The sequence below is a fragment of the Protomyctophum parallelum genome, assembly GCF_964188405.1.
Source record: "Protomyctophum parallelum genome assembly, chromosome: 22".
NCBI lineage: Eukaryota > Metazoa > Chordata > Actinopteri > Myctophiformes > Myctophidae > Protomyctophum > Protomyctophum parallelum.
In genome coordinates this window covers 23,150,160-23,174,717 of record NC_139714.1, presented here as the reverse complement: position 1 = coordinate 23,174,717, position 24,558 = coordinate 23,150,160, and the positions used below count along the sequence as shown (strand labels likewise).

At 43.6% G+C, this 24,558-nt stretch overlaps 1 protein-coding gene across 1 annotated transcript in view; it reads left to right on the top strand.

Moving 5' to 3' along the window:
- LOC310853751 (ankyrin repeat and BTB/POZ domain-containing protein 3-A-like) overlaps positions 1-24,558 on the top strand; it is a 215,180-nt gene that overhangs the window by 120,352 nt on the left and 70,270 nt on the right. Inside the window, 1 exon segment of the mRNA XM_083758173.1 lies at positions 9,855-10,055. Coding sequence (XP_083614299.1) covers positions 9,855-10,055 — 201 coding nt within the window.

Below are 24,558 nucleotides of genomic sequence, written 5' to 3'. Positions count from 1 at the left end.
GGCCTCAGGAAGCAACCAGTGTCGTGTAAATACTTTTCTACATGCAGATATCAGAATACCGAATAGGTTATTCATCAGATCTTCCCGTCTGAAATGTCCCAAAAATAATGGCAAGGGCAAATTTGCACCAAATATTGTATTTATTGATCTCTGAAATTCTGTCCAGAAGGTTCTAATTTACTGGACACCCCCGGACAATATGCCAATGGTTAGCCTCCCGAGACCCACACTGTCTCCAGCATGTTGCCTCCCCATTCGAGACCCACACTGTCTCCAGCATGTTGCCTCCCCATTCGAGAAATGTGCCTTCTGTTTCGGCGTAATGAAGAAACGGACAAGACACTTCCACCCAAATTCCCTCCATACAATTAGTACTTTTACATTGGAATTGACATATCTCAGACCACTCATCGTTAAATGTTACCTTCCGTTTCCCACGTTTCTTTAATATATTTTGTATCATGTTGTTTTTTTCCATGAAGCCGTCATAAAAATCTGAAATACCACCTTTAGCTAAGTTGTTCCGGTATGCATCAATAAATAATCTCACCATTGGATCACCAAAGTCTGTTTTGTTTTTGATATTATGTTCATGAAGTGATTGTGAATCTGTAAGTAGCTAAAAAAGTCTGATCTATCTAGATTAAATTCTCTCAGTTTTTTTAAACTCTTAAACTGTCCCCTGTAAGTGGATAGAATGTTTTGAATGATTTGAACCTACAGTCTAATGTATTTGGTCTGAGACCTGGATCATACGGACACCACTAAAGTATTTGAATCTCATCATCTAATTTATATTCATCTTTTACCATCTTCCAAATTTTTAATTGAGCTTTAATCCATGGATGTGTTATATTCTCTAAAGCTCTCCCTAGATTTCTATAACTTAACATTGCATGAATGATAGAGAGGGAAGGCTACTCAATACCCGTCCTCTGAGGAATGGAGTTTTATTTCCACTCTGTGGTAAAAAGGCACTGAGAATTGGCTCTTTTAAACGGGTGACATTGATCACAGATCAGAAAGAATTGGCTCTTTTAAACGGGTGCCATTGATCACAGATCCCACCATATGATGCCACAGTGTTGATTTCGTCGACTATAGAACTATGACAAAGAAATGTCACGGAGAAGAGATCCAGTAGAACTAAAAGACAAGTCATTTTATGCTTGGTTGCATGCTGAAAATAGCAGATCGTATATTTAGTTGACAAAAACTAGACTAACACTACAACATTTGAGTTTACTAAAATGTGACTATTAACTAAATGAAAACATATTCAAAAGACTATGACTAAACCTGTCAAAGTCAACACTATACACAGGCTTGTTCTCAAACAGTCTAGACGATCTCATCTCCTCTGTTGATTCTCCTCTGAATTTGTTTTGTTTGTTCCTCAACAAAGCTCCGTTCACGCAAACAGGACAGGAACATCCATCTAATGATCTGTTAATTAGTCACACACACACACACACACACACACACACACACACACACACACACACACACACACACACACACACACACACACACACGCACACACACACACACGGCGAGGTCAGCTTCCCTGCAGGCAGCCTCAGTCAGATGAAGTGATGATGGCTAATTAGACTGTGTTAAACATATAAGTGAGTTGTAGCATATGTCTTAACAACGCAGAAGTACTTCAAAACCAGTGGCCATAGATTCCTGTTATTGGCTCTACACAATAAGCACACATACCTGCTAGATTAGGTGAACGTACGAGCCAAACTATTTAGTGCTCTTCTCTCTCGCCTCTCTTCTCTAGCCTTGAGGAACATTATGGGCTAAAATTCAATTTGGCAAAGGATACGGCTAAAATCTACGATACCGTTGCAGTTATCAACAAACTGTTGACACACTGTATAGAAGTACTGGTTCTTACATTTTGGAATGCGGTTTCCACTTACAGTAAGTTGGAAGAATACTTTTCTGAGCTTCTTCTTGTCCAATTGAGCTCACTCTTGCTTGCCTTTGAAATACATGGCCAATATGAGACAGATGATGATGACAAATGCAGACTACTGCGATTTGCTATACTTTTACTTAAGTAAGTAAAGAATCTGAGAATTCTTTCACCACTGCTGTGACTTTACTTTAGATTTGTGTCCCTGTTAAAACGATGATGTAATGAGCTCTTTCTAATGAACCACATGCATAATTGTTGGTCCCATGCCGCTTTGACTTTGTTTACTTGTCTTTCAGCCCCATCCCATAATAATGCATGTCACACTGGAACTGCTAAATCACCTCCACAACCTTGGAACAGATGCTTTGAATTGTAGGATAGGCAATGCAACAAGACGTGGGATGTTTAGTCTTAATTAAGTTACTTTGTGTCATTTCAAAGGATCTAAAAGGTCACATTAATTGACCTCCGACTGTAGAGAATCCGCAGTTATTTACCACGGGTTTGTTTGTCTGAGGGTTACTGGATGCATTTGTTCTAAAACAGACCGAATCGTCAAAGACGGATTTTCTGGTGGATAATCACATTGTAGCAGTATCATTTCTGGCAGAAAAGGTCACTTGTTCCAGATAGCCACATATAAAGGGGAATGGGTCGCACTGCAGTGGCAAGAGTTTTTTAATTTCTTTCCATCAATGAGACAAACGTTTCGGCTAGCCAGCCTTCGTCAGTGTGTGGAATTGGGAGTGTCTATAGATATCGACACAGCTAATGGTCGGGACACTTTATTTTATAGTGTGTAAATCACATTCCACCCCGAATACATCCACAGAACAGTACGGTGAAACTTGTAATCAAGACATTGTTGAAGCATGAGTTCAAGTCCGTTGCTCTTCCCTTGTTCCCCATATATGGGGACTAGGATGGTGGAGGGTGTGTAGAGCCCAGGATCACATTAGATGATTGACACATGGGTGAAAAATGGGTTACAAAATCGTGGGATAAAAAAAATATATAAAAAAAAAAATACATTGTTGCAGTGATACTGGTGCTTAGAGAGTATTTTTACAATGGGATTCAGCCAATCAGAATGACGAAACACGGCGATCCGTTTTATGAATTGTATGAACATACATTTTAATATTGGGTTATAATAATGTGCTTTTCATTAAATAAGTCCCGGATTGCAGCTTTGACATAATTATCTGAATGTGGATGAAGTACATTTTATACATCATGTTCTGCCCTTTTCTCCACAAGGTATCTTTTTCTAAAAGGCCCAGTGTACGTAGTTTGACAAAAGATGAGACGGCCGTGTGAATTATTTATGAGTGCCTGTACGAGCAGAGAAAACTTATGTTGCTATGACTCAGCCATGCAGCGCTGGGGTTTTCAGATGCGCGGCGGCTCTCTTGCAGCTGCAAGTGGCCCTGACACCCTGACCTAGTCTCCATTTGCGCCCGCCCACCCACCTAACCTACGAGACGGTGAGAGAGTCCCGGAATAGAACACAGTCACTCAACACACAGGTCATGTTTGCATATTGGGGGGGGGGGGGGGGGGGGGGGGGGTTTAGACATTGTTGTTGAATCATAGCGGCCACCTGCAGGTTACAGACAGGAGCTGTATACGTTGGAAGAACAAAACAAAGCCCTGTAATGGCTAGACGGCGTGTAATTTGTTCATTTATTTATACATGCTGTATAACAGTCAAGCTCCCCCTCATTCGGCCTCGTGTCGCTTTATCATAGCATCATCTGAATCGGTGGATGCCTCTTACATCTCTACCAGTCCAGCGGTGCATTAAGCATTGTTATTTGCATGGGAGGCCCCATGTGGGAATAGAACTCATGACGCTTTTTAATTTCAAGGACCCAGAGTTCGATATGCAGGATTAGGTCATGGACCCCTCACTGTCGGAGTGGGGGTTGCGACACGTTGTGAGCTTGTGTGTGAATATAACTAATAACTAAAGTTTTCAAATAATCGCAGTGGAAGTAAAAGTACAATATTTGCCTCCAAGATGTAGTGGAATAGAAGTACAAGTATTGTAAATAGTAAATACTTGAGTAAAGTACAAATATCTCAAAATTGCACTCAAGTACAGTACTTGAGTAAATGTACTTGGTTACTTTACACCACTGGTCACGACAGGGAAGCCACAGCATTATACACTGTAGATCCTGTCTTGTTTGTCACTCTCCGAGGGGGAAATGTTTGATTTTCCCCCTCTCTGCCGTTTAATCCACAAACATCTCCCAGGATCAAATATTGTTCAGATTGTTCCGTTTTTGTATCTGGGGAGGCCAACTGCAAGAGGGAGATAATGTACGTGGCGGCCGCGGCCGCGGAGATGAATAGAGAACGGCTGATTTGTTTTTCCGCCCGCGTATATGATGAAGGGATGAATAATGCAACGAAGGATCCTGCGTTAACCCAGGATTATAAATCTGTTGCCGTGGAAAGGAATTTCCCCATGGGGACAATAAAGTCAGAAGTCAAAAAAAGTTTATTTTTTATTATTTTTTGTGAGGGAGGGGGGGGGGGGTCGGTCACAGGGATTGGACTTGCAGAGATATGGGCGCGAGGAGATAAGACGGCGAGCCGTGATGCACTAGACTAGAAAATTAGAAACATCATGAAATATTGAAATGCAGACGAGTATAGTACAGCATACCCCTCCCTCAGAGAAGATCATGAACCCGTAATGTGATTATGGTGATTTGAGTGTGGATCCGCATGGCACCCGGTGACGACTAACTCCTCTGATGGGTGGACTGGGATTGGTTTAGGTTTGTTGCAGTGCTCCTTCCCACTCCCAGGTGTTATGCATGATCATTAATCAATGATTTTTGTATATATTTGCTTACTGAATATTTGCCCGATGAAGACCTATAGTCGGTCGATTTAATTGTTGCCTTAAATAAAGTACGTCTCGGAGCTCTACAAACTGGCGTGCGGATGTTCTTCCTTCTTCCTTGACGGGAACGACTAACTAACAGGTTGCAGTACGTAGTTCAGACTATCCACACTTTTCCTGGGCTGTGTGTGCTCCAGTTCCTGTTGATTTCATTGGATATCATTGGTCATCTGACCAGTTTCATTGGCTTTCATTGGATCAAATCGACAGGAACTGGAGCACACACAGCCCAGGAAAAGTGTGGATAGTCATTGGTCCGACAAACGACAACCCACCTCAAACCCTAACCTATAACCATAACCGCAAGCACGGAAGCAGCGCATGTCCGACATGCAGATACAGTACATGTCGGACTAATGCTCCGTCAGAATTACATGCGCTATCTCCCTAACTAACAGCTATCCAAAGGTCCCCTATATAGCCGGTCTTGAGGGGTGCGTATTCTTCATCTTTACTAATCTTCATTTAGATATTCCACGCACGTGCGTTCTTACTTCCAAAACTTTTGATTTAGCAGAACAAAACAAACAGCACTCCTTTTGTTTGTTGACTTTGATCTCCCCTCGAACACTCAGCGTGAGACGGAGGCACGGTGCTGTTATCGGGAGACGTCCCGTGTGGCTGCGGTCTATCCGCCACCCTGCCCTGCCTAACGCAGATGTTGTCAGAGTTGATCACTGACCTTTTTTCGCCGAGGACAGACGTGCATTGGATTAAATCAAGATGTTATAGCTCCCCGAATTATATACCTGTTGGTTTAGAGCCGGGTTGGGAACCAATTTAGTCTCTCACTCTCTCGCCTCGGTTTTAGAAGTGCAATTATTGGTTAAGTCAGGCCATTCATCACATCTCTCTTTTCACACGCACGCGCACGCACGCACATGTGCACGGCATACACAGCAGAGAGCGGTCAGAGAGCGGTCAGAGTCAAGCCAGAGTCAAACACCTTCGATTGAACATAACAGACACACACCCTACTGACGTCGGGCATCTCAGTATTGAGTATTTTTCAGTATGAGTATGAGTGTGGGAGTGATGAGGGAGCTATTAGCCTGGCTGGAGAAATTAATTCCTGGGCTGCTGGATACTGTGGGCTGAGGACGTGTGGAATTTGGAGTGAGAGTATTCCCAATCCCCCCCCCCCCCCCCCCCCCTTCATTTCAATTTCATGCAAGGAAAAACGTTCCCTCTGGCATGGGTTACTGATCTGAGAACTAGGGGACTGGACCACTGTGTGTGTGTGTGTGTGTGTGTGTGTGTGTGTGTGTGTGTGTGTGTGTGTGTGTGTGTGTGTGTGTGTGTGTGTGTGTGTGTGTGTGTGTGTGTGTGTGTGTGTGTGTGTGTGTGTGTGTGTGTGTGTGTGTGCGCGCGCGCGCGTGCGTGCATGGCTTCTGTGCTTCAATTTGTGTGCACAACGTGCAGACAAATTGTCTACCATGCTGTAGCCTAATTCATGTTTGTGTCATGTCATTAGGATTAACACTCAGCTGGGTGTTGCTTTCCATTCACATGTAGCCAAGCCTCGATATCCCATCTGTTTACAAGCCGTTCCCAACCACGGCCACAGTAACGAGACCTAAATGGATTATTCCCACCCTGACAGCATTGTCTGCTGCTGATGCTGCTGCACCCGACAGCTGGTAAAGGAATGCATACCGTACCTGTGAGCACAACGGGATGCAATGTAATGGAAAACTGTGTCTCTATGTCTGTGCAGCTTGTTTTCAAGGTCAAAACTGTGTCTCTCTAGTCTGTGCAGCTTGTTTTCAAGGTCAAAACTGTGTCTCTAAAGTCTGTGCAGCTTGTTTTCAAGGTCAAAACTGTGTCTCTGGTCTGTGCAGCTTGTTTTCAAGGTCAAAACTGTGTCTATGTCTGTGCAGCTTGTTTTCAAGGTCAAAACTGTGTCTCTATAGTCTGTGCAGCTTGTTTTCAAGGTCAAAACTGTGTCTCTAAAGTCTGTGCAGCTTGTTTTCAAGGTCAAAACTGTGTCTCTGGTCTGTGCAGCTTGTTTTCAAGGTCAAAACTGTGTCTATGTCTGTGCAGCTTGTTTTCAAGGTCAAAACTGTGTCTCTATAGTCTGTGCAGCTTGTTTTCAAGGTCAAAACTGTGTCTCTATAGTCTGTGCAGCTTGTTTTCAAGGTCAAAACTGTGTCTCTATGTCTGTGCAGCTTGTTTTCAAGGTCATTCTTCCAATCTGCAGCTTTGTATAGGAATGGTTATAGGATATACTGCAACTGCAGCCTAATTGATGTGGGGTTTTTTGCCAGTAATATTATGCAGAAAGCTGGCAGGAGACGATAACAAACATCAAATTCTGTGAGACCTTTTTTTTTATATCCGTACTAAGTTTGTGTTTTGGATAGGTTGAGGCATACTGCCTTGGGCTGAATGAATAAATAAAAACTTAGTTTGAAAGAAGTGCCATAACTGGGCTTCCAGTGGAGGCAGAATACTCAGTGACTCCCATCAGTAACGATGCTCAAGTTTTAAGTTTTTTTTAAGTTTTGTTGGCACAATATCTGCCAGTGCTTTATTCCAGAAAACAGCAAAGAGAAGGGCCTGGGACTTGGATGGGGTCTGTGTCTCATACTTGGTACTGGAGACACAGGTCATGTGCTGTCCACTATTGATAGCAGAAGCCTTAAGGCTCATACATAGTCTGGATTTCCGGTGGTTAGGTGACCACCGAACTACAACATGACGTCACGAGCCGCGGTGAAGAGCAAACCACTGCCACCGCTCCAGCCCTTCTCTCTGTTTTTACTCACCACCGCTCAGCGTTATTTCAGCTCCAGGTGGTCAGCTCACCACCGGAGCGGTGGTCACATCACCACCGAAAATCCAGACTATGAATAGGCCTTTAGAGCTTTGATGCCTCACTAATGGTGAGGTTCCTCAAAGGCACGGCCGATGGATGGACAAGCCGCCGGCAGAGATCGCTGGTTCTTGAGGACCACGGCGCAAGTGAGGGACAAATTCAATACGATGATGTGAGTTTTGACTCATATAGGACTCTTATCTTAAATTCACTTCTCTGCGGTAAGCTGTTTCCAACACTATACCAGCACCAGCAGTGAGACGGAATCTACAAGGGATCCATATATACATAGTCCTGTGAGCCAGAGGCAAATAACTTCTTATAACTGTCATGGGTGCTACCCCAAATCAAAGCAATTAATGCATTTGTTTTTGGTACATAATATATACAGTATTGTTTTTTCAAATTAAGGTAGGCTACAAGATAAAAGTGTCACAGAGGGAGCTTTTCACGCGAGAGACAAGAATCCATGCATTGTTTTTACATGGCGTTGTCGGTCGTCGAGTCTCACTGTAAACTGTCTGCCTTGTAGTGCCTTATTCACAACCAGATGGATCACCGTTTCAGCTTGACCTCTTATCATGTGTTAATCAAAGTAACATTGTGAATGTGTGATTAAACGTGTGTGCTTTCTAATACCGAGCAAGTTAAAGTCAAAAGCCTAGCTTATATATCTATGCTTCTTGTCCGGAGGCAACTGTGGTTGGGTGGCGGTGCACCGACCGTGTCACTGTGGTCAGTCAGCGTGAAGTCAGCGGTGCGAGGCAGCCGATTTATTCTTCATTGTATGACAGTGTCACATGGCAAATCATACTATAATCCTGACAATGTCTGTCTGAATGTGTGTGTGTGTGTGTGTGTGTCTGTGTCTGTCAGAAACACCGCCGTATCTCCTCACTGCCTGCACCAATCAATGTTACAAAGTGGACCACAATGGAAACAAGCGAAGGCTTTTTTGTGTCTAAGTCCATTTGGCGTTTTTTTTAAATTATGTCATTTTCTGTAATTTTCTTAAACTGCCAATAAAGTATTCTATCTATCTATCTACACACGGTACCGTCGTATGATTAAGTAAAGCCTTCTGCCTCTGACTGAGGGTTCTGTGGTCTCGCAAGACAAGCCGCCGATTAACGTTACGTGGCCCAGAGTCTCACGAGAACTCGCACAGCATTTTTATTTTTGAGTGGTGCAACCACTCCTACATCCAGCAATGTCCGTGTACCTAGGTAGGTAGGTACCTGTATGTGTACCTGTATGTATGTATAAGTGAGCACGAGTATGTTACTTATTTATACCAGTAGGGGGCACCAGAGTACAGAGAATAAATTGGAACGATACAGAGAAGAAATTGGAACGATACAAATTGGAATGATACAGAGAACCAATAGTTGCACCACTCGGTTCACACTGGTGTGATTTTTTTAATTCGAACCTATATATATATCAAAAAGAGAAAAATCTCTTTTGACTGCACACTCCAGGGAACAGAGACGGACAACTTACTGCATCAACTTATTTATTAGCATGACGCGTTTAGCCGTGAGCTTCGTCAGGTGCTATGACGCGTGAGTCATAGCCTGCTGTGACGCCTGCTGTGAGCTCAAAGCTCAGAAGATCAAAGTCAACTTTCATCTATCACGGCAAATGCAAATAACCCATTTTGATTCCTGTCTCACAGTGAGGATTTAGAAGACATGTTTAGAATCGGGTCCTCCTCTTGAGTGATGGATTGATTGATTGAATACTTTATTAGTCAGAAACCTAACAGGTTTTGCCTTACTGGGCGGGGTAGTAGACAGGGATAAAGTGAAGTTTGCTTTGGTCCGACATGTGTTGCGACGTGCTTGCGGTTATGTTTACGTTTGGGGTAGGATTAGTAATATATAATATTTGACATACAGTACATGTTCACCCACAGTTGTGGACATGTTTAGGTTTGGGGTAAAAAACAAATCTGACCCGTGGCTTTGTGTGGTGCCACTCAAAGTGACTACTAGTGGGTTGGGCATGCTGGATGCATGTTAACCCCTATAGTGTAGTGTGTCTGTCAGAAGACGTTGAGGGCTGATTTCACCCACGCGCTCATTTCCTCCGGTCTTAATGGGCCAACATTCTAACTAAACCCTTTGATCTTTTTGCCCTCCCAGGTGCACTAACTAAAACCTTTGATATTTTTGCCCTCCCAGGTGCACTGAGCTTGCCGGACAGTCTGAACCTGCATCGGGACCCCCAGTGTCCCGGGAGGGGCGGCGACGGTCACCATGGCTACATGCAGTGTCCCGGGGCCGGGAGGGGCAGCGAGGGTCCCCATGGCTACACGCAGGCGGAGCTACGCACGCTGGAGCAGTCCTTATTGGCCACGAGGGTCGGCAGCATCGCCGAGCTGAGTAAGATTCACCCAATCATGCGTGTTCACATAATCAGACAGTGGTGGAAAAAGTACTCAGATGTTCATATAATCAGACAGTGGTGGAAAAAGTACTCAAAGTACAGTACTCAAGTGGTGGAAAAAGTACTCACCCCGTTAAGGTGTGACTACGTGACAAAAAATAAGCACCCACATAGTCGGCTCGCCTGCTGCGTGAGCTCAAAGCTCAGAAGATCAAAGTCAACTTTCTTCTATCACGGCAAATGCAAATAACTCATTTTGATTTCTGTCTCACAGTGAGTATTTAGAAGCGGGTCCTCCTCTTTGAGTGATTGATTGATTGAATACTTTATTATTCAGAAACCTGCAGGCAGATTAATTTGTTGACATTACGCCTATTTTGTCAAAAACATCATGCAATCGGTGCACGTCATCTCTATAGTCGGATCTGCCCAATTGTTCATATTCCATCCTGATTGGCTAAGATTGGCATCTAAAGTTTGTATGTCTGCGCAATGAATCAACATTAACAAAAGGTAATAGAGCACGCACATCCACTCTAGCCCAGGTGCTGCACGAAAGGCAGTACAGGAGAAAAAGTAGAGTCCGCAAAAAAAATGAAAAGGGAAAACTCAGCTCCACGGGTTTATTAATTCCAGTGGAGCTGAAAGATAATATCTTGATTCTTGAGAATAAAGTATTTTTCTCACCATGGACACTTACGGGCTGCGTAGTTTTCCCTTACCAGTGTTGCAGTGTTTCTCTTTTTGTCAACATTCCATCCCTCAACCACTCACCTCTATAATGACTGAATTCCGAACATTGCTGGCCCACAATAACCTACCTGACCTGAGGTCAGATTCAAAAAATGTCTTCTAGATCCTGACAGTTTTCTGAAAAAGCCATGTTTCTATGTCAGTCGTTCTTTGATTAAAAAAAAATAGCAGACCTACAAGCTCGTAGCACGCCACCGCGCTTGTAGATCTATTTTTCAATATCTAAAGAATCAATCAATCAATCAATCATAGTATAATGCTAACACCAAAAGGGGTTCACGACTTCACGCCCCCCAAAATGGGATAACCTACCTGACCTGGCGGACACCTGTGCACCGAAAAGCACTTTGTCAAGTGTCACGGCTGCAAAATTGGATTTATTGGGGGAGGAAAAACACGCACACACACTACAGCTGACCCACTGTCTGTAGAACCTGTCCACTCCCCTCCCCTCCCCTCCCCCATCTGGGCTATCGTGGAGGTCTATAGAGCGTCGCAGGCCCGCCCCATTTCAGAACGACGAGTGGCCCAGGAAATGATTCTCCATTCATTTTCTCCATAGGCTTTTCAAAAAGTATTTATATGAAGACGGTTACGCCGCGGACAAAGCCAACTCGGATCGTGACAAATCATGACAACTCTCTCTCTCTCTCTCTCTCCCTCTCCCCCCCTCTCTCGCTCTCTTTCTTACGTGCTACTCTGATGCAAGAAAGATGTATCTGGCGCTGCACTGCGGCGACATGGACATAAGGGCTACACATACTGGCCCTTGTCTAAGACAAATGTCTTCCTCGGGAGACATAATAAAGAACCTTAAACCTTGAACCTCTCTCTCTCTCACACACACACACACACACACACACACACACACACACGCCTGACCCATTCCATTCAGGACTTCTTCTTCCATTACAGCTGTTCTAACACCTGTTCATAAGCCCTTCACGGCGGGTGCTTAAATCCAAGGTCAGCTGTGCCTCCGAGGCTTCTGAACTCGTCTTGAAAGGAACGTGTCCGCCGCCGTTATCTCTGAGCTACCCGTCCTCTCCACGTGCACACATTAGATCACATTGTGTGCCTCCAAGACATACATTCACTGTGTGTGTGTGTGTGTGTGTGTGTGTGTGTGTGTGTGTGTGTGTGTGTGTGTGTGTGTGTGTGTGTGTGTGTGTGTGTGTGTGTGTTTGTGTGCGTGCGTGCGTGCGTGCGTGCGTGCGTGCGTGCGTGCGTGCGTGCATGCGTGCATGCGTGCAGGCGCCCCAGCTGGCCAGGGGGAGGTAGTTTAGAGACCGGGATTACTGCATGTTTTTTGTGAGGGTACCTACCCTGGGGGACACGGGGAGAACAAGCCCCCAGCGCCCACAGCGTCCCCAGCTGGAATCGAACCCAGGACCTTCTGGCTGTGAGGTGACAGCACTACAGACTGTGCCTCCCCGAAGTCGAGGTCTTAATCATCTTGATTCTGATTGGTCAATGGCCGATTCAGCTGTGTGTGTGTCTGGATAATGACTGTCTAATCAAAGCCTCAGAGCACCTGCTGCGCCCCGCTTGATATACTGCCGTTTCCAACATGACATTCCATGTAAACAAACACACAATGTCATTTACAGCTAAACATTGCTCTCAAATTTAGTTTTGAAAACATTTGAGCGAGAAATAGACGATACAGTATCCCCGGAAATGGATTCTATTTGATCAACTCACTTCCTTGTTTTCCCGACAGTGCTGCAGCTGGGCAGACGCTGGCCAGAGCGACATACTTTAATTACCATAAGCAAGGAAATACCTCGTTATTTTGTTTTTTGGGCCAATTTATTAATTTATGTATTATTAAGTAGCCATGTAATAAGCGGGATAATGTATGCGCGTTTGTTTACATGTCTGGCATGTTGGATACAGCATTAAAATCCAAGCAGCGCAGCAGGTTCTCTGAGGCTTTGATTAGACAGCGGTAGAGCGGAGCGGTCATTATCAAGACTATATGACACATAATACTGTCTGATGTTGAAAGGACTGCAGTCAACTGGAGTGCTGGATAATTATACAAGGTTATACTAAGTGGCCAAATGCATTGCAATATGTAAAGCATTGTGCTTGTTTACCGGAGCAGACATCTATCCTTGAGTCACTGGGTAAATGGAAATCTTCCCTTTCTAAGCAGAACATTTTATTTTCTTTGAGCAACCGGCACATTCCCTTTTATTTCGGTTGAGTTGAAACTAAGTGTGAGGTGTCTGTTTGCACCAGTTAGACGACGCCGCACGTTTCATCGCTGGGTATAATAATACTATCACACTGAGATTTCCTCTGAGACTTTTTGTAACTTTGTAAGACTGCCTGCCTTCTATTTTTTATTTTGTTTAATATGACCACTCCTGAATGAAGTGCCTGGTGCTGGGAGTCTGGTGCAAGGCGCAGGTGCTGGACCTGGTGAGAGCAGGAGTGGACCTGGTGAGACGTAGGAGGGGCCCTGTCAGGAGTCAACCCACAGAGCCTAGTCCTTCCACGCGCCAGATTGATGCGATCCTCCCGCATACCCAGTCCCGGCAGAGTAGTTCCGGAGGAACGGATTGTGTGGCCCTGGTTTTTCCCTGGTGGGACTGATCGAGGGTAGCTACTAACTAGTACTGGGACGTAAGTCGGGACTTGATCATCCCGGATGGGTCACCTGAGTGAGGGGTATGATGTTGGAAGACCCGAAACCCAGTTGACCTCAGGATACATCACTGAGGATACGTCCCAGGTGCATCCATGCGATGTATTTTTGTTTTATGAGCAGAGCATATAGGTGCCCAACTTATATTTTTAAGGAGTGCGCATCGCTGAACATCCACACTTACACTTATATGGGTATAGCAGGAGAACCCACAAATTAACGAGCACACTAAAAATACTCACCGAGGAATATTCGCTGTCTGCAAATCGCCTGTGAGCAATGGTGGGAAAAGTACTAAAAGTTTTTACTTAGGTAAAAAAACTAAATCGCACTCTGTGTGAACTGAGCGGTGCAATAATAATAAAAATCAGTGAGGTGAGGGGCGCTCTTATCATCATACATCATCTCATTCTGGCCAATCACACATTTGCGTCCTCACTTTTCCGTCTTCACTTTTCCGCCCTCACTTTTATCTTCAATATGTACAGTAAGTACTTTGCTCAGCAGATCAAATCATCACTACTGTATATGGGGTGATCAGCCAATCGCAAGCCAAATGTTTGTGTTTTATAAGAGGTCCATGTATCGTATATCTGGAGTATTGCACAATGTCTGACATCTCTCGGGTGTCCCCCGTGGCACAATCGTTTGCCATGCTCAACCAATGGCACATCTCCCACCCAAAAACGCCGGCCAATCACAATTTGCGTCCTCACTTTTGACTTAAAAGTTGTATTTGTGTTTACACAAACCCGGAAAGATGTGGGGCATAATGTGTGTGTGTGTGCGTGCGTGTGTGGCAAAGAAAATACTTTCTGGCCTTGACAGCCAAACAGAAAAGTCCTATCTGACTGCATTAAACAACGTTAAACTTTGCCACTCACGTCATGAATGTGCATACTGCACACCCTCTATATTCTATAAGGCAGAATAAGACAACCCCATCCTCACAGGCACATGCACACCACATCGGGCAGGCAGGCAGGCAAAATAACAACACCTGGCTGACGTTTTTGATTAACTTGCTGCATGGGCATTTGTCTCCGAGCAGAGTGTGCTTCCAGCTGGGCTAACTAACCTCCAGGGTCAGCCAGAGAAAGGAAGAAAGAAAGACATGTGGCGCTGCCAATGTACTTAAAATAGAAGCGCTATAGCTGTCACAGACGGAGAGCGTTTCCGTCGCTCACTGCAGGGCCCTGTGTATTCAGTGGCATTCTTTATTTTCCTCTGCCAGTTTTAGTCCATGTCACAGTGACCAGACTATTAAAGGACGACTTCAGCACTTTTCAGCATGTCTTCTTCATACTGTATAATTGGTCTGACTCACTCACTAATGCTCATGATAATAGCACAATTTCTTCTTCTATTGGTCTGCGTCTTGTATAGGAGGGCTGTGCAGGCACATAAAAAACCTGTCTTCCAGTGACTTTTATTTTTTTTACGTACGATGGCTTGCATGCGTGGTAACTTTTCAGGAATAGAAAGCCTGCCGTTTCTGTTAGCTTTGATTCCCCATTGATGATGTCACTGGAGGATGGGTTTCTGAACTGCCCACAGTCACATACAGAGTAGTAAAAAGATTGTGCTATTTTAACATGAACATTAGTGAGGACCAATTATATGAAGATTGGTTGAAAAGTGGTGAAGTGGTCCTTTGACAACAGCAAAGACAGGCCTATTATAACTTAACAGATTTTGGGTGTTTTAACTGTGTGTTTTAACTATTGAAAAATAGAAGATCTTCAAGCTCATAGCTATAGGTCTGCTATTTTTGAAAATTTGTAAAAATGTGCCTCAAATCTTTGAATATGTATTGTTACAGAGTGAACATTTTAACTCATATATTTGCTTCTGTGGGGTCCCTGAAAGAACATATTTTCAGATGGGGGGGCGGAGGAATATTGCATATTGGGGTGCTTGACATGAAATATTGAGCACCACTGATACAGAAACATATGGTTTTTCAGAAAACTGTCAGGATTTTGAAGATATTTTTTTTTTATTTCGACGTCAGGCGTTTATGCATAATGTTATTGTGTTAATTGCAGAGACCTCTAAGAAAGTCAAGGACTCGCTGATAGATGAACAGCATGTAGAAGCAAAATGTGGCTCCGTGCAAAGCTACAGAGCTCCCTCGTCGATCATGTGAGCATATTAAAACTGTGTCATGTGCCAAGTCATTATAAGCAATTAACCTGAAATTTAACAACAGATAACCTGGAAGTAAACTGGCTATGCAGTGCATAATGTCAGGGCAATTGCCAATTTCACGGCCGATTTAACTGGCAAGTGGCCATTCCTGCGCGATAAAAGAGGCTGGATAAAGAATAACAATCGCTAATACTATTATTTTCATTGTGAGGTTGGTTGAACAGCAAACCTAATCATGTCTACAATTTAGTCCTTCTCCAGTTCTTCTGTCAATGTTGTGCTACTGGTGTTTGAGGGAGTTGCAGTTTTACACAGTATATGCGTTTTATGTTTATTCTGTTGGACATGGTGTGAATGTAAAAGACCCCAACGTCAGTGGTGGAAAGTAAGAGTATCTATTTACATTGTAATTTAGTTAAGTACAATACTTAAAGGGACACTTCACCCTTTTTGCAAAAAAGATATGTTAATGACGTTTAGAAGCTTTAGAACACTTTCCTGGGGGTCTTTATGTATGTCATATGTGGTTTTAGATATTTTAGATTGTAGCAGTGAGCCGGGTGTCTCTGATGTCATGGACACTGGGCTCACTTACTTCCTGGACTACATGTTGATCAGTAAGACAGCCCTCCCCCTATCCACAAGGAGGAGCAGTGCACCAAAGAATGATGGGAATTGTAGTCCAGGAAGGTAGTGAGACCAGTGTCCATGACATCAGAGACACTGTGATCACTGCTACAAACTAAAATATATAAAACCACATAGGCTATTACACACATAAAGACCCCCAGGAAAGTGTTCTAAAGCTTCTAAACGTCATTAACATATATGTTTTTGCAAAAAGGGTGTCCCTTTAAGCATAATTTTGAGGTATTTCCAATTTCCAGTTCTTTTACTTCTACTCCCCTTGAAAGCAATAAGGTACACCCCGCACACTGTGTATTTGCTCCGTACATGAGTATTGTCTTATTTAATGAAGCAATGTTCCGGTCCCTCCGGACCTTCCTCAGGCCTGAGGAAGGTCCGGAGGGAGGGACCGAAACGTTGCTTCATTAAACGGGAACGGGACGTGAACGGGACTCGAACACGCAGCGTGTCACGTCAGGCCAGAGCCTATAATTGTGGCATGCGCCTGGACAGCGGGCGCCCTATACGTGACATAATTATATTGTGACCAGGTGTGTGTGTGTGTGTGTGGCAGACAGTTCATCTGTCAGCAGAGCCCCTGCGCTCTGCAGTGGACGCGGAGCAGTCTCTGGGCAAATAAACGGCGTAATGTAATACTGTGTAGGCATTTAACAATGAGGCCCTGCATGCGTTCCAAAGGGCAGGGTGTGTCCCCCGAAGCAGAGGTTGCATGGTGAATAATATATAAACACTGTTCCAGTGGTAGAAAAAGTACTCAAAGTGTCATTTTAATGACATTTTTGTATTGTTATTTTTTGGTATTCAGACAGCCAGCAATGAATAAAACGCTCCCAGCATATTTTGTTTTGTCTCTGTGACACATCTAGGGGCCACAATCTGCATTCAAAGATTATCCTAGAAGCTTTGTCATTCGTCGGAGAAAAAGAACCCGGTCGAAAATTTCTAGGAAAATCTTTGAATGCAGATTAGATCTGTCTGCTGGCTGTCTGCATACCAAAAAAATAAAGAAAATTAAAGGTCATTAAAATGTTGACATATTATTGCTTATAGCAGCTTTAAGTATCAATAATGCAATAGAAATACTCTGTTACAAGTAAAAGTCCGCAATTCAAAAAGGTACAAAAGTATTTGTATCAAAATGCAGCCTACTTAAAGTACCAAAAGTAAAAAAGTACTCATTATGCAGAATGTCTCATTTCAAGTTATCAAATGTATATACAAATCTTTTGAAAATAGCAGATCTACAAGCTCACAATGGGTCGTGATGCCATATTTTCAAATGGCCAAAATGTATAGGGCTGAAGTGGGTAATGCATATTCTGTTTTAATTATTAATAAAAATCTAGTAACAAAAGTTTTTGGGGGCGGGAACCCCTTTTGGGTGTTGTAAACATTATGTTATAATTTAGCTATTGAAAAATAGGGTTAGATCTACAATCTCATATAGCGCGCTACGAGCTTGTAGGTCTGCTATTATTGAGGTCAGCAGGTAGGGCATTCCAGAGCTTATGGGGGCCCGGATTGCAAAATGCCCTGCCGCCCCTTAGTGACAAGCTGAGCTGTATAGGGTCTCCAGGAGGGCCTCGTGAGGACCTGAGTGCATGGGCACACAATGCACACATGCTTGTAGGGTATTCAGAGTAAAATAATGTACTCCGTTACTTTACACCACGGGTGAATATGTATACACACTGTTCCACTAGGATGGAGCTGTGTTGATCCGCTCGCTGCACTCGCCATTTGCATCGACAAAACTCAATTGTCCACAGCGTTCGCTGTCACTTGGCCCTGCAGCGTGTACAGTTTAGAACTTACAGTAAAATGGCACTGGCCTATTTATTTTTTTCCTTCGTTTTCCCAGGCTGACAATAGTTATTGAGTTATAGTGTCATTTTCGTCTTCAACGGTTGAATGGTTTTTGTCAAATAAAGGAATCCCCTCTCGCGGGAGAAGCTGGAGAAGAAGGGGCTCATACTTGCTAAAAGGATTACGGCAAAATGTGCAATTCTTGTCATGTTTGCTTTTCTGGGACAGTGATTTGCTGGTATGCTCCTGTGTTACGCTCTGTATTGTACGCACGTCCAAAAGCAAATCCAAAAGGATTTTCTCCTTTCTCAAAAAATGCTTCCTCTACTGCCCTTTTTTCACCCAACACACATTTGAGAATATATGCCACGATTTCACCCACATTGAAACCATTTTTTTAACCCGCCGCGTGACTCACCCCCGGACCAAATAGCCGTCTATGCCATTACAGCTCGCCCACATAGAAGGCTCACAGATGAAGCACATTCACAATGAGACCCAAGCTGTCTGTGCTATTTCTCACCAAGTATATTAGTTAGAGTACCTTTTTCCAATTCAGTCATGCACCATCTCTCTGTCTCAATCTCTCTCTCTGTCTCTCTCTGTCTCGCTCTCCCTCTCCACTTCACAAAGTAGCTGACCTAATTCCGAGCACAGAAAGCAAGCAAGAAAGCAAGAAAGAAATATAGATAGATTTTGGTTTAGACTACTCATTGGTTAGACCAGTCATTAGTCCTACAACTACAACAACCTATCTCAAACCCTCACCCTAAACCTAACCTCCCACGGGGCAGCACACCTAAACCTAACCTCAACCCATGTCTAAACCAATGACTAGTCTAAACTAAGTATGCACCCCGGAACATTCAACCCCAAAATAGCGATCTATAAGCCTCTGTACCAGAGTTGGTACAGAGGATTTAACAGCACACTTAAGCACATAGACAACTCATGTGAGATTATAGGTAGTAATAAAGTATAGAGGGTTTTTAAGTGGTTAAAGGTGTAATAATAATTAATTGCATTTTATAGCGCTTTTCCAAGTGCTCAAAGCGCTTTACAATGGTTCATTCATTCATACATTGGGAGGTGAAGCGGCAAACAGTCGACGCCAGCGTCCTCACTTCCCACATTCACACACCGATGGTGGCAAGCTCACACCGACCGACTCATTGGAGGTAATGTAGGGTTCAGTGTCTTGCCCAAGGACACTTCGACATGTGGACAGGAGGAGCCGGGATTCGAACCGCTGACCCATGGGGAACATTGGACGACCTGCTCTACCTCCTGAGTACTAGTAACACCATGAAGGTGGTAGGTGGTGGCAGACAGCATCTGGCAGTACTTGCTCCAGCATCTCCTTTACTCCTGATGAACTCACACACAGACAGAAGCCCTCCGACGCGGCGCTCTCTCACAGACTCGGCCTTAAATTATTCTGGGGATCGGTTTCCTTGTTGTCCAGCAGCAGTATAATGTGTTTTCCGGCAGTTCATCGGATCAGTGGGAGTGTTAATAATAAAGATGGCTCTCTGTGTCTCGCCGTTGAGCTGTTTTAGCAGCGGCATCTTCCTCTCCGGCCTCTGCAGGCTGCTCGTCATGATCATCATCATCCTCTTCCAGTTGACCGTTTCCACCATTGCGTGATAACAGTACATCACCTCTGTGGCTATAGGGGTGACCAGATCCAAACGGTTCATTTGAGAGACAGAAGTATCGCTTGTGTGGCGACAAGTGGGATATGGGGAGATGGTACGGGGGCGGGGTTATCAACTTGTGACGTGTGTGCGTCAATTTAACAAAGGTGCAGGCGATCAGAAATCAGCAGAGAGAGAAACTCTATGCCGAAATGAAGTGGACTCGTTCCCAGACTTTCTTTTTTCTCCCTGGAAATAAAAACGTTTCCGAGGCTAGGCAACGTGAGTCTACGATGTGACACGTGTTTTCTTTGCTGCAACCACACATTATATTAGCCACTTTCACCTTGGTGGCTCTGTCAGTGGTGTTTAATTTTAACAGCACATTTTGAGTTTAGTTTTAGTCATAGTCTTTTGAATCATTTTCATTTTAGTTTTAGTCACATTTGAGTCACCTGGAATGTTTTAGTGTTGGTCTAGTTTTAGTCGACTAAATATCATACAATTTTAGTCGACTGAATCTAAAGTTGATATACTGTACTCGACTAAAATGTATTTTGGACGGGCCTTGATGTAATTGCTGATTTTAAAATAGCCGATATTGTGAGCTTGTAGATCAGCTATTTTCAGCATGCAACCAAACATATGAATATTGTCTTTTGGTTCTACTGGATCTCTTCTCTACTCAATATATTTAGTCATATAGTTTTAGGCACCATGTTAGTCGACAGACATTATTTTCCGTCATTCCTTTTAGTCAACAAAATCAACCCTATAGGCCCTGCAGGCATGTCATTATTCTAGGCAAACACTTTCAGACATGGCACATTTTCTGTGTTCACTGCAGCACGCAAAGAAAGGTTTATAAATGTCTCTCGGTAGAGTTGTCCCGATACCATTCCTTTCAGACCGAGTACAAGTACTTCATTTTTAGTACGCGCCGATACCGAGTGCCGATACCAAGTACTTTTCAATTTTGTTGAGTAAGCACTTATTTTACCCCCTTTTTATCCAATGTAATTTCATTGTCAACGCCTTGTGCTTGTGATGATACCGTAATGTTCAATTACCACAATAATAATAGCCTGAAACGATTTTTGAAAATATAAAAATTCCAAAATGTTCTTTATTTTGCTTATTAGCAAATAAAGAAAAATGTTCTAACTAATGTTTTGGTACTCGGGTCAGAGTATCGGGGGACACCACCCTCAAGTACCAGTACTTGAGGGTGGTATATCGGCCCCGAGTAACCGATACCAGTATCGGTATATCGGGACAACACAACACTATCTCCCGGTGTAGCCCCGTCGGCAACAGAGCTGGAGATCTGTCGTGCCACTGAGGTCACAACAGTGTGAAACATCTTACTGAGGTCACGATAGTGTGAAACATCTTACTGAGGTCACGACAGTGTGAAACATCTTACTGAGGTCACGACAGTGTGAAACATCTTACTGAGGTCACGACAGTGTGAAACATCTTACTTCCTCGTTCAATGCTACGGGAGCTCCCAGAAGCACTTAGGCCTCCTGTGGCGTTACAGCGAGGTCAGGGCGAGGGGGAGCTGGACAAATAACCCCAGTACTTTATCCCATTTTGACCTGAGATCAGATTCTAAAAATGTCTTCTACATCCTGACAGTTTTCTGAAAAGGCTATGTTTCTATGTCAGTGGGTTCTTCGGTTTTTCTAAAATAGCAGACCTACAAGCTCGACCTATGAGCTTGTAGATCTGCTATTTTTCAATAGCTAAAGCATAACATAATGCTAACACCAAAATGGGTTTTAACACAAAGCGCGCTACCCCTATAAGCCAGAACGTCGTGTCAGTGCTATGAGCTTACAACCCACCCCGGAAGCGATGATGGCCGTCCATATTTGACGCAGATTCTCATTCCAGGCTATATGCATAGCCGTGGAATGTTTTCACTTTCTTAGCGTGATCAAAGTTTAGACTCTTATAAGGTCTCAAAGATGGCAGTTTGACTCATTTTGAGGAGAAAGAGGACTATTAAGCGTGCACGCGGCCGTGTGCGCGTCGGATTCGTGTGGAGGCTGTCTAACGTTCCCGCGGGGGTTCCCGCCCCAAAATGGGTTAAGAGTCAACATGCAGAATGATACTCCTCCCGAGTAAAATACCAACGTTTTCAAAAGTCCAATGCTTTTAGAAATACGTATTTTCTCCCCAAAAACAATTCAAAGATTTTCTCAATATTTACAAAGATATACCGTATATAAATAGAGAAAATAGCCAATATTGCCATTATTGTAAAGTGCTTATGAGTAAAGCCACTGTATATGCACCATTTACGATTGAAAATGAAAATGACCTTTTATTACAAAGTAGCTGACCTAATTCCGAGCACAGAAAGCAAGCAAGCAAGTAGCAAGCAATATTTACAAAGATATACCAAATAAATAGAGAAAATAGCAGATATAGTACATGTGTGTGAATGGGTGAAAGCAATGCCAATTGTAAAGTGCTTTTGAGTAAAGCCACTGTATATATTATATGCACCATTTACGATTGAAAATGAAAATGACCTTTTATGACATGAGATTCATTTTATTGTTATTAATTGTAATCAATGTGGCACCTATAGCTATCACATCTGTCTGTGATCTCCTCTGTGGCAGCCTGCAGCTATAGCCGCTGTGACTTCTGCAAAAAAAATCGTCTACTCACATTTTGGCTGCTGCGTGTTCAGCAGGTCCTGGGCTGGGACACCAGGTTCCATGTTGTCAGCGAGGGTTTATTTTCCTACCGCATATTCCATAAATGTTTTAACATTTCCACCATACCTATACATTTCTTTATGCAACGGTGCTATATAGCTACAGAATGTGTCACTGTCGTGAGTAGTGCTATTTATCAATTCACTGCAGTGCTGTACACGGATAAAATAAATTATCATTTGTGCCTGTCGTAGACATGCACAGAGCAAGTTCAGTCAGGGAACCTCAGTGCAGTCGCTGCCGGCCGTTAATTGGGCCGCCTCAGCATCACGCTCTCATTCACATGATTCACTCAGCCAATCACACACTCACTCCATCTTCATACCGGCTACTTTAAACGGAGGTTTGCATTTCTTCATCCTGCTTCCTTTCTTGCTGCTGCTGTATCAGCGTGCTGCTGTATACAAACATGCTGCTCACCCACCTCCACCCCAGCTACCACCTGTCGTTTTGGATCTACTGTTTAGGTACGGGGGATTCAGAGTCCCCAATGGTCGGGACTGATGCGCTTGATCTGATTACCTAAAAAGCAGATCCAATACATCGCCAAACCATAGTAAATATATTGCTCATCTCATATTCAATAAATATATATTCCATCCATTCTTGAGTAGTCCTGACTGAACTACAACTGCCATAATGCACTGCAGTGCTGTGTGTACATGCAGGCTAAAAGAACTACATAACTAATAAAAACGTGGCTTTAAGGACAAACAGGACAGGATTCGGGATTTGGGACAACTAGTCTGCTAGTAGTCTCGTGTAGCCAGACAACTATTCCACAATCTCCAAATGCTATACAGAGTCTGGAACTACAGCTCCCCAAATCAGAGTAAGGAAGCTGCCATTTCAGTTCACGAAAATATATTTTAAAATATCTTTAGAGCTTATTTTTTTTATTTCCTTTTCTGCTAAGCAACAAGCAATACATGCTTAGATTATTTCTATTTATATTATAGGAAAAATGTGCGCGACTGTAAAGACGAAACGGAAGTGGCGAGGAGTCTCTACTTCCGCTTTACTCATGACAGCTCTTCCGTTGCTCCAGACTGTATGATGGAAGCATTTGGAAATTGTGAGAGGCAACAGTCTGGTAACGCGAGACTATAGTCTGCTAGTGATTCGGGACTGTGCCAAATGTCTTGGGACGTCTGGTCGCCGTAACCAAGGCAAACGGAACACCTCATTTCCACAGCTAAATCAGTCAAAACGTGCTGTTATTGTTTTGCATCCTGTCAGTCAGTCTCTCCGTCTGTGTGTGACCGTCTGTTTGTGAACAGCTAATCTCCGGCGCCTTTGGCCCGATCCCAGCGAAAAGCAAACACTCCATGGATGCCAGATGCCACTTGAAATGAGATGTCTGTTTAAGGACATCATGTGCAAGCATGAAGTGCGTACGTGCGTGCGTGTGTGCATTTGCACTCCCTCCGAGACGTATAACACCTACTGGCAGATGTTACTCAAAGATAATTATCGTCCTTCGTCCTATGATACTTTGTGCAACCTTTTGTGGTTCCTTGAGGGACAGGTTCACGCCTTAAACAAAAATCTACCCCCCCCCCCTCCCCGTCTAAATACTGGTGGTGAACAACAAATGAGAGAGTCATAGATGAGAGTCACTTTAACCCTGGCTTCACTATTTTGGGTATTGTCAGTGGTTTTGGTCATTTGGTTTGGTTTCATTTTACGCTCTCAAGACTTAAAGGTCCATTTGGTTACCAACTCTCCATCATTTAGCTGGGGACCACCTGGAACCCCCTCAAGGACCACTGGTGGTTCCCCGAACCACTGGTTGAAAACCACTGCTATCGGTGAAGATCTTCTATTGAAAACAGCAGATCTACAAGGTCAAAAACGCAGGCGATAAATGTGTTAAAAGGCACAATATATATTTTGGTGAATGTCTCTCAATGTCTTTAGATGTGGGTCACCACCACAAAACCATTCATCTGCACATGTCTATAATGTCGTTGAAATTTGTCAAAATTAAGATAACTAGCCCTTACCCGTTGTGAGATATTGCCCCCCATCCTTGTGGCCGCTGGGGGTACTGGCCCTGAGTGCGTTTTCCCATTTTTTATTCACTAATAAATTCATTATTAATTTATAATTT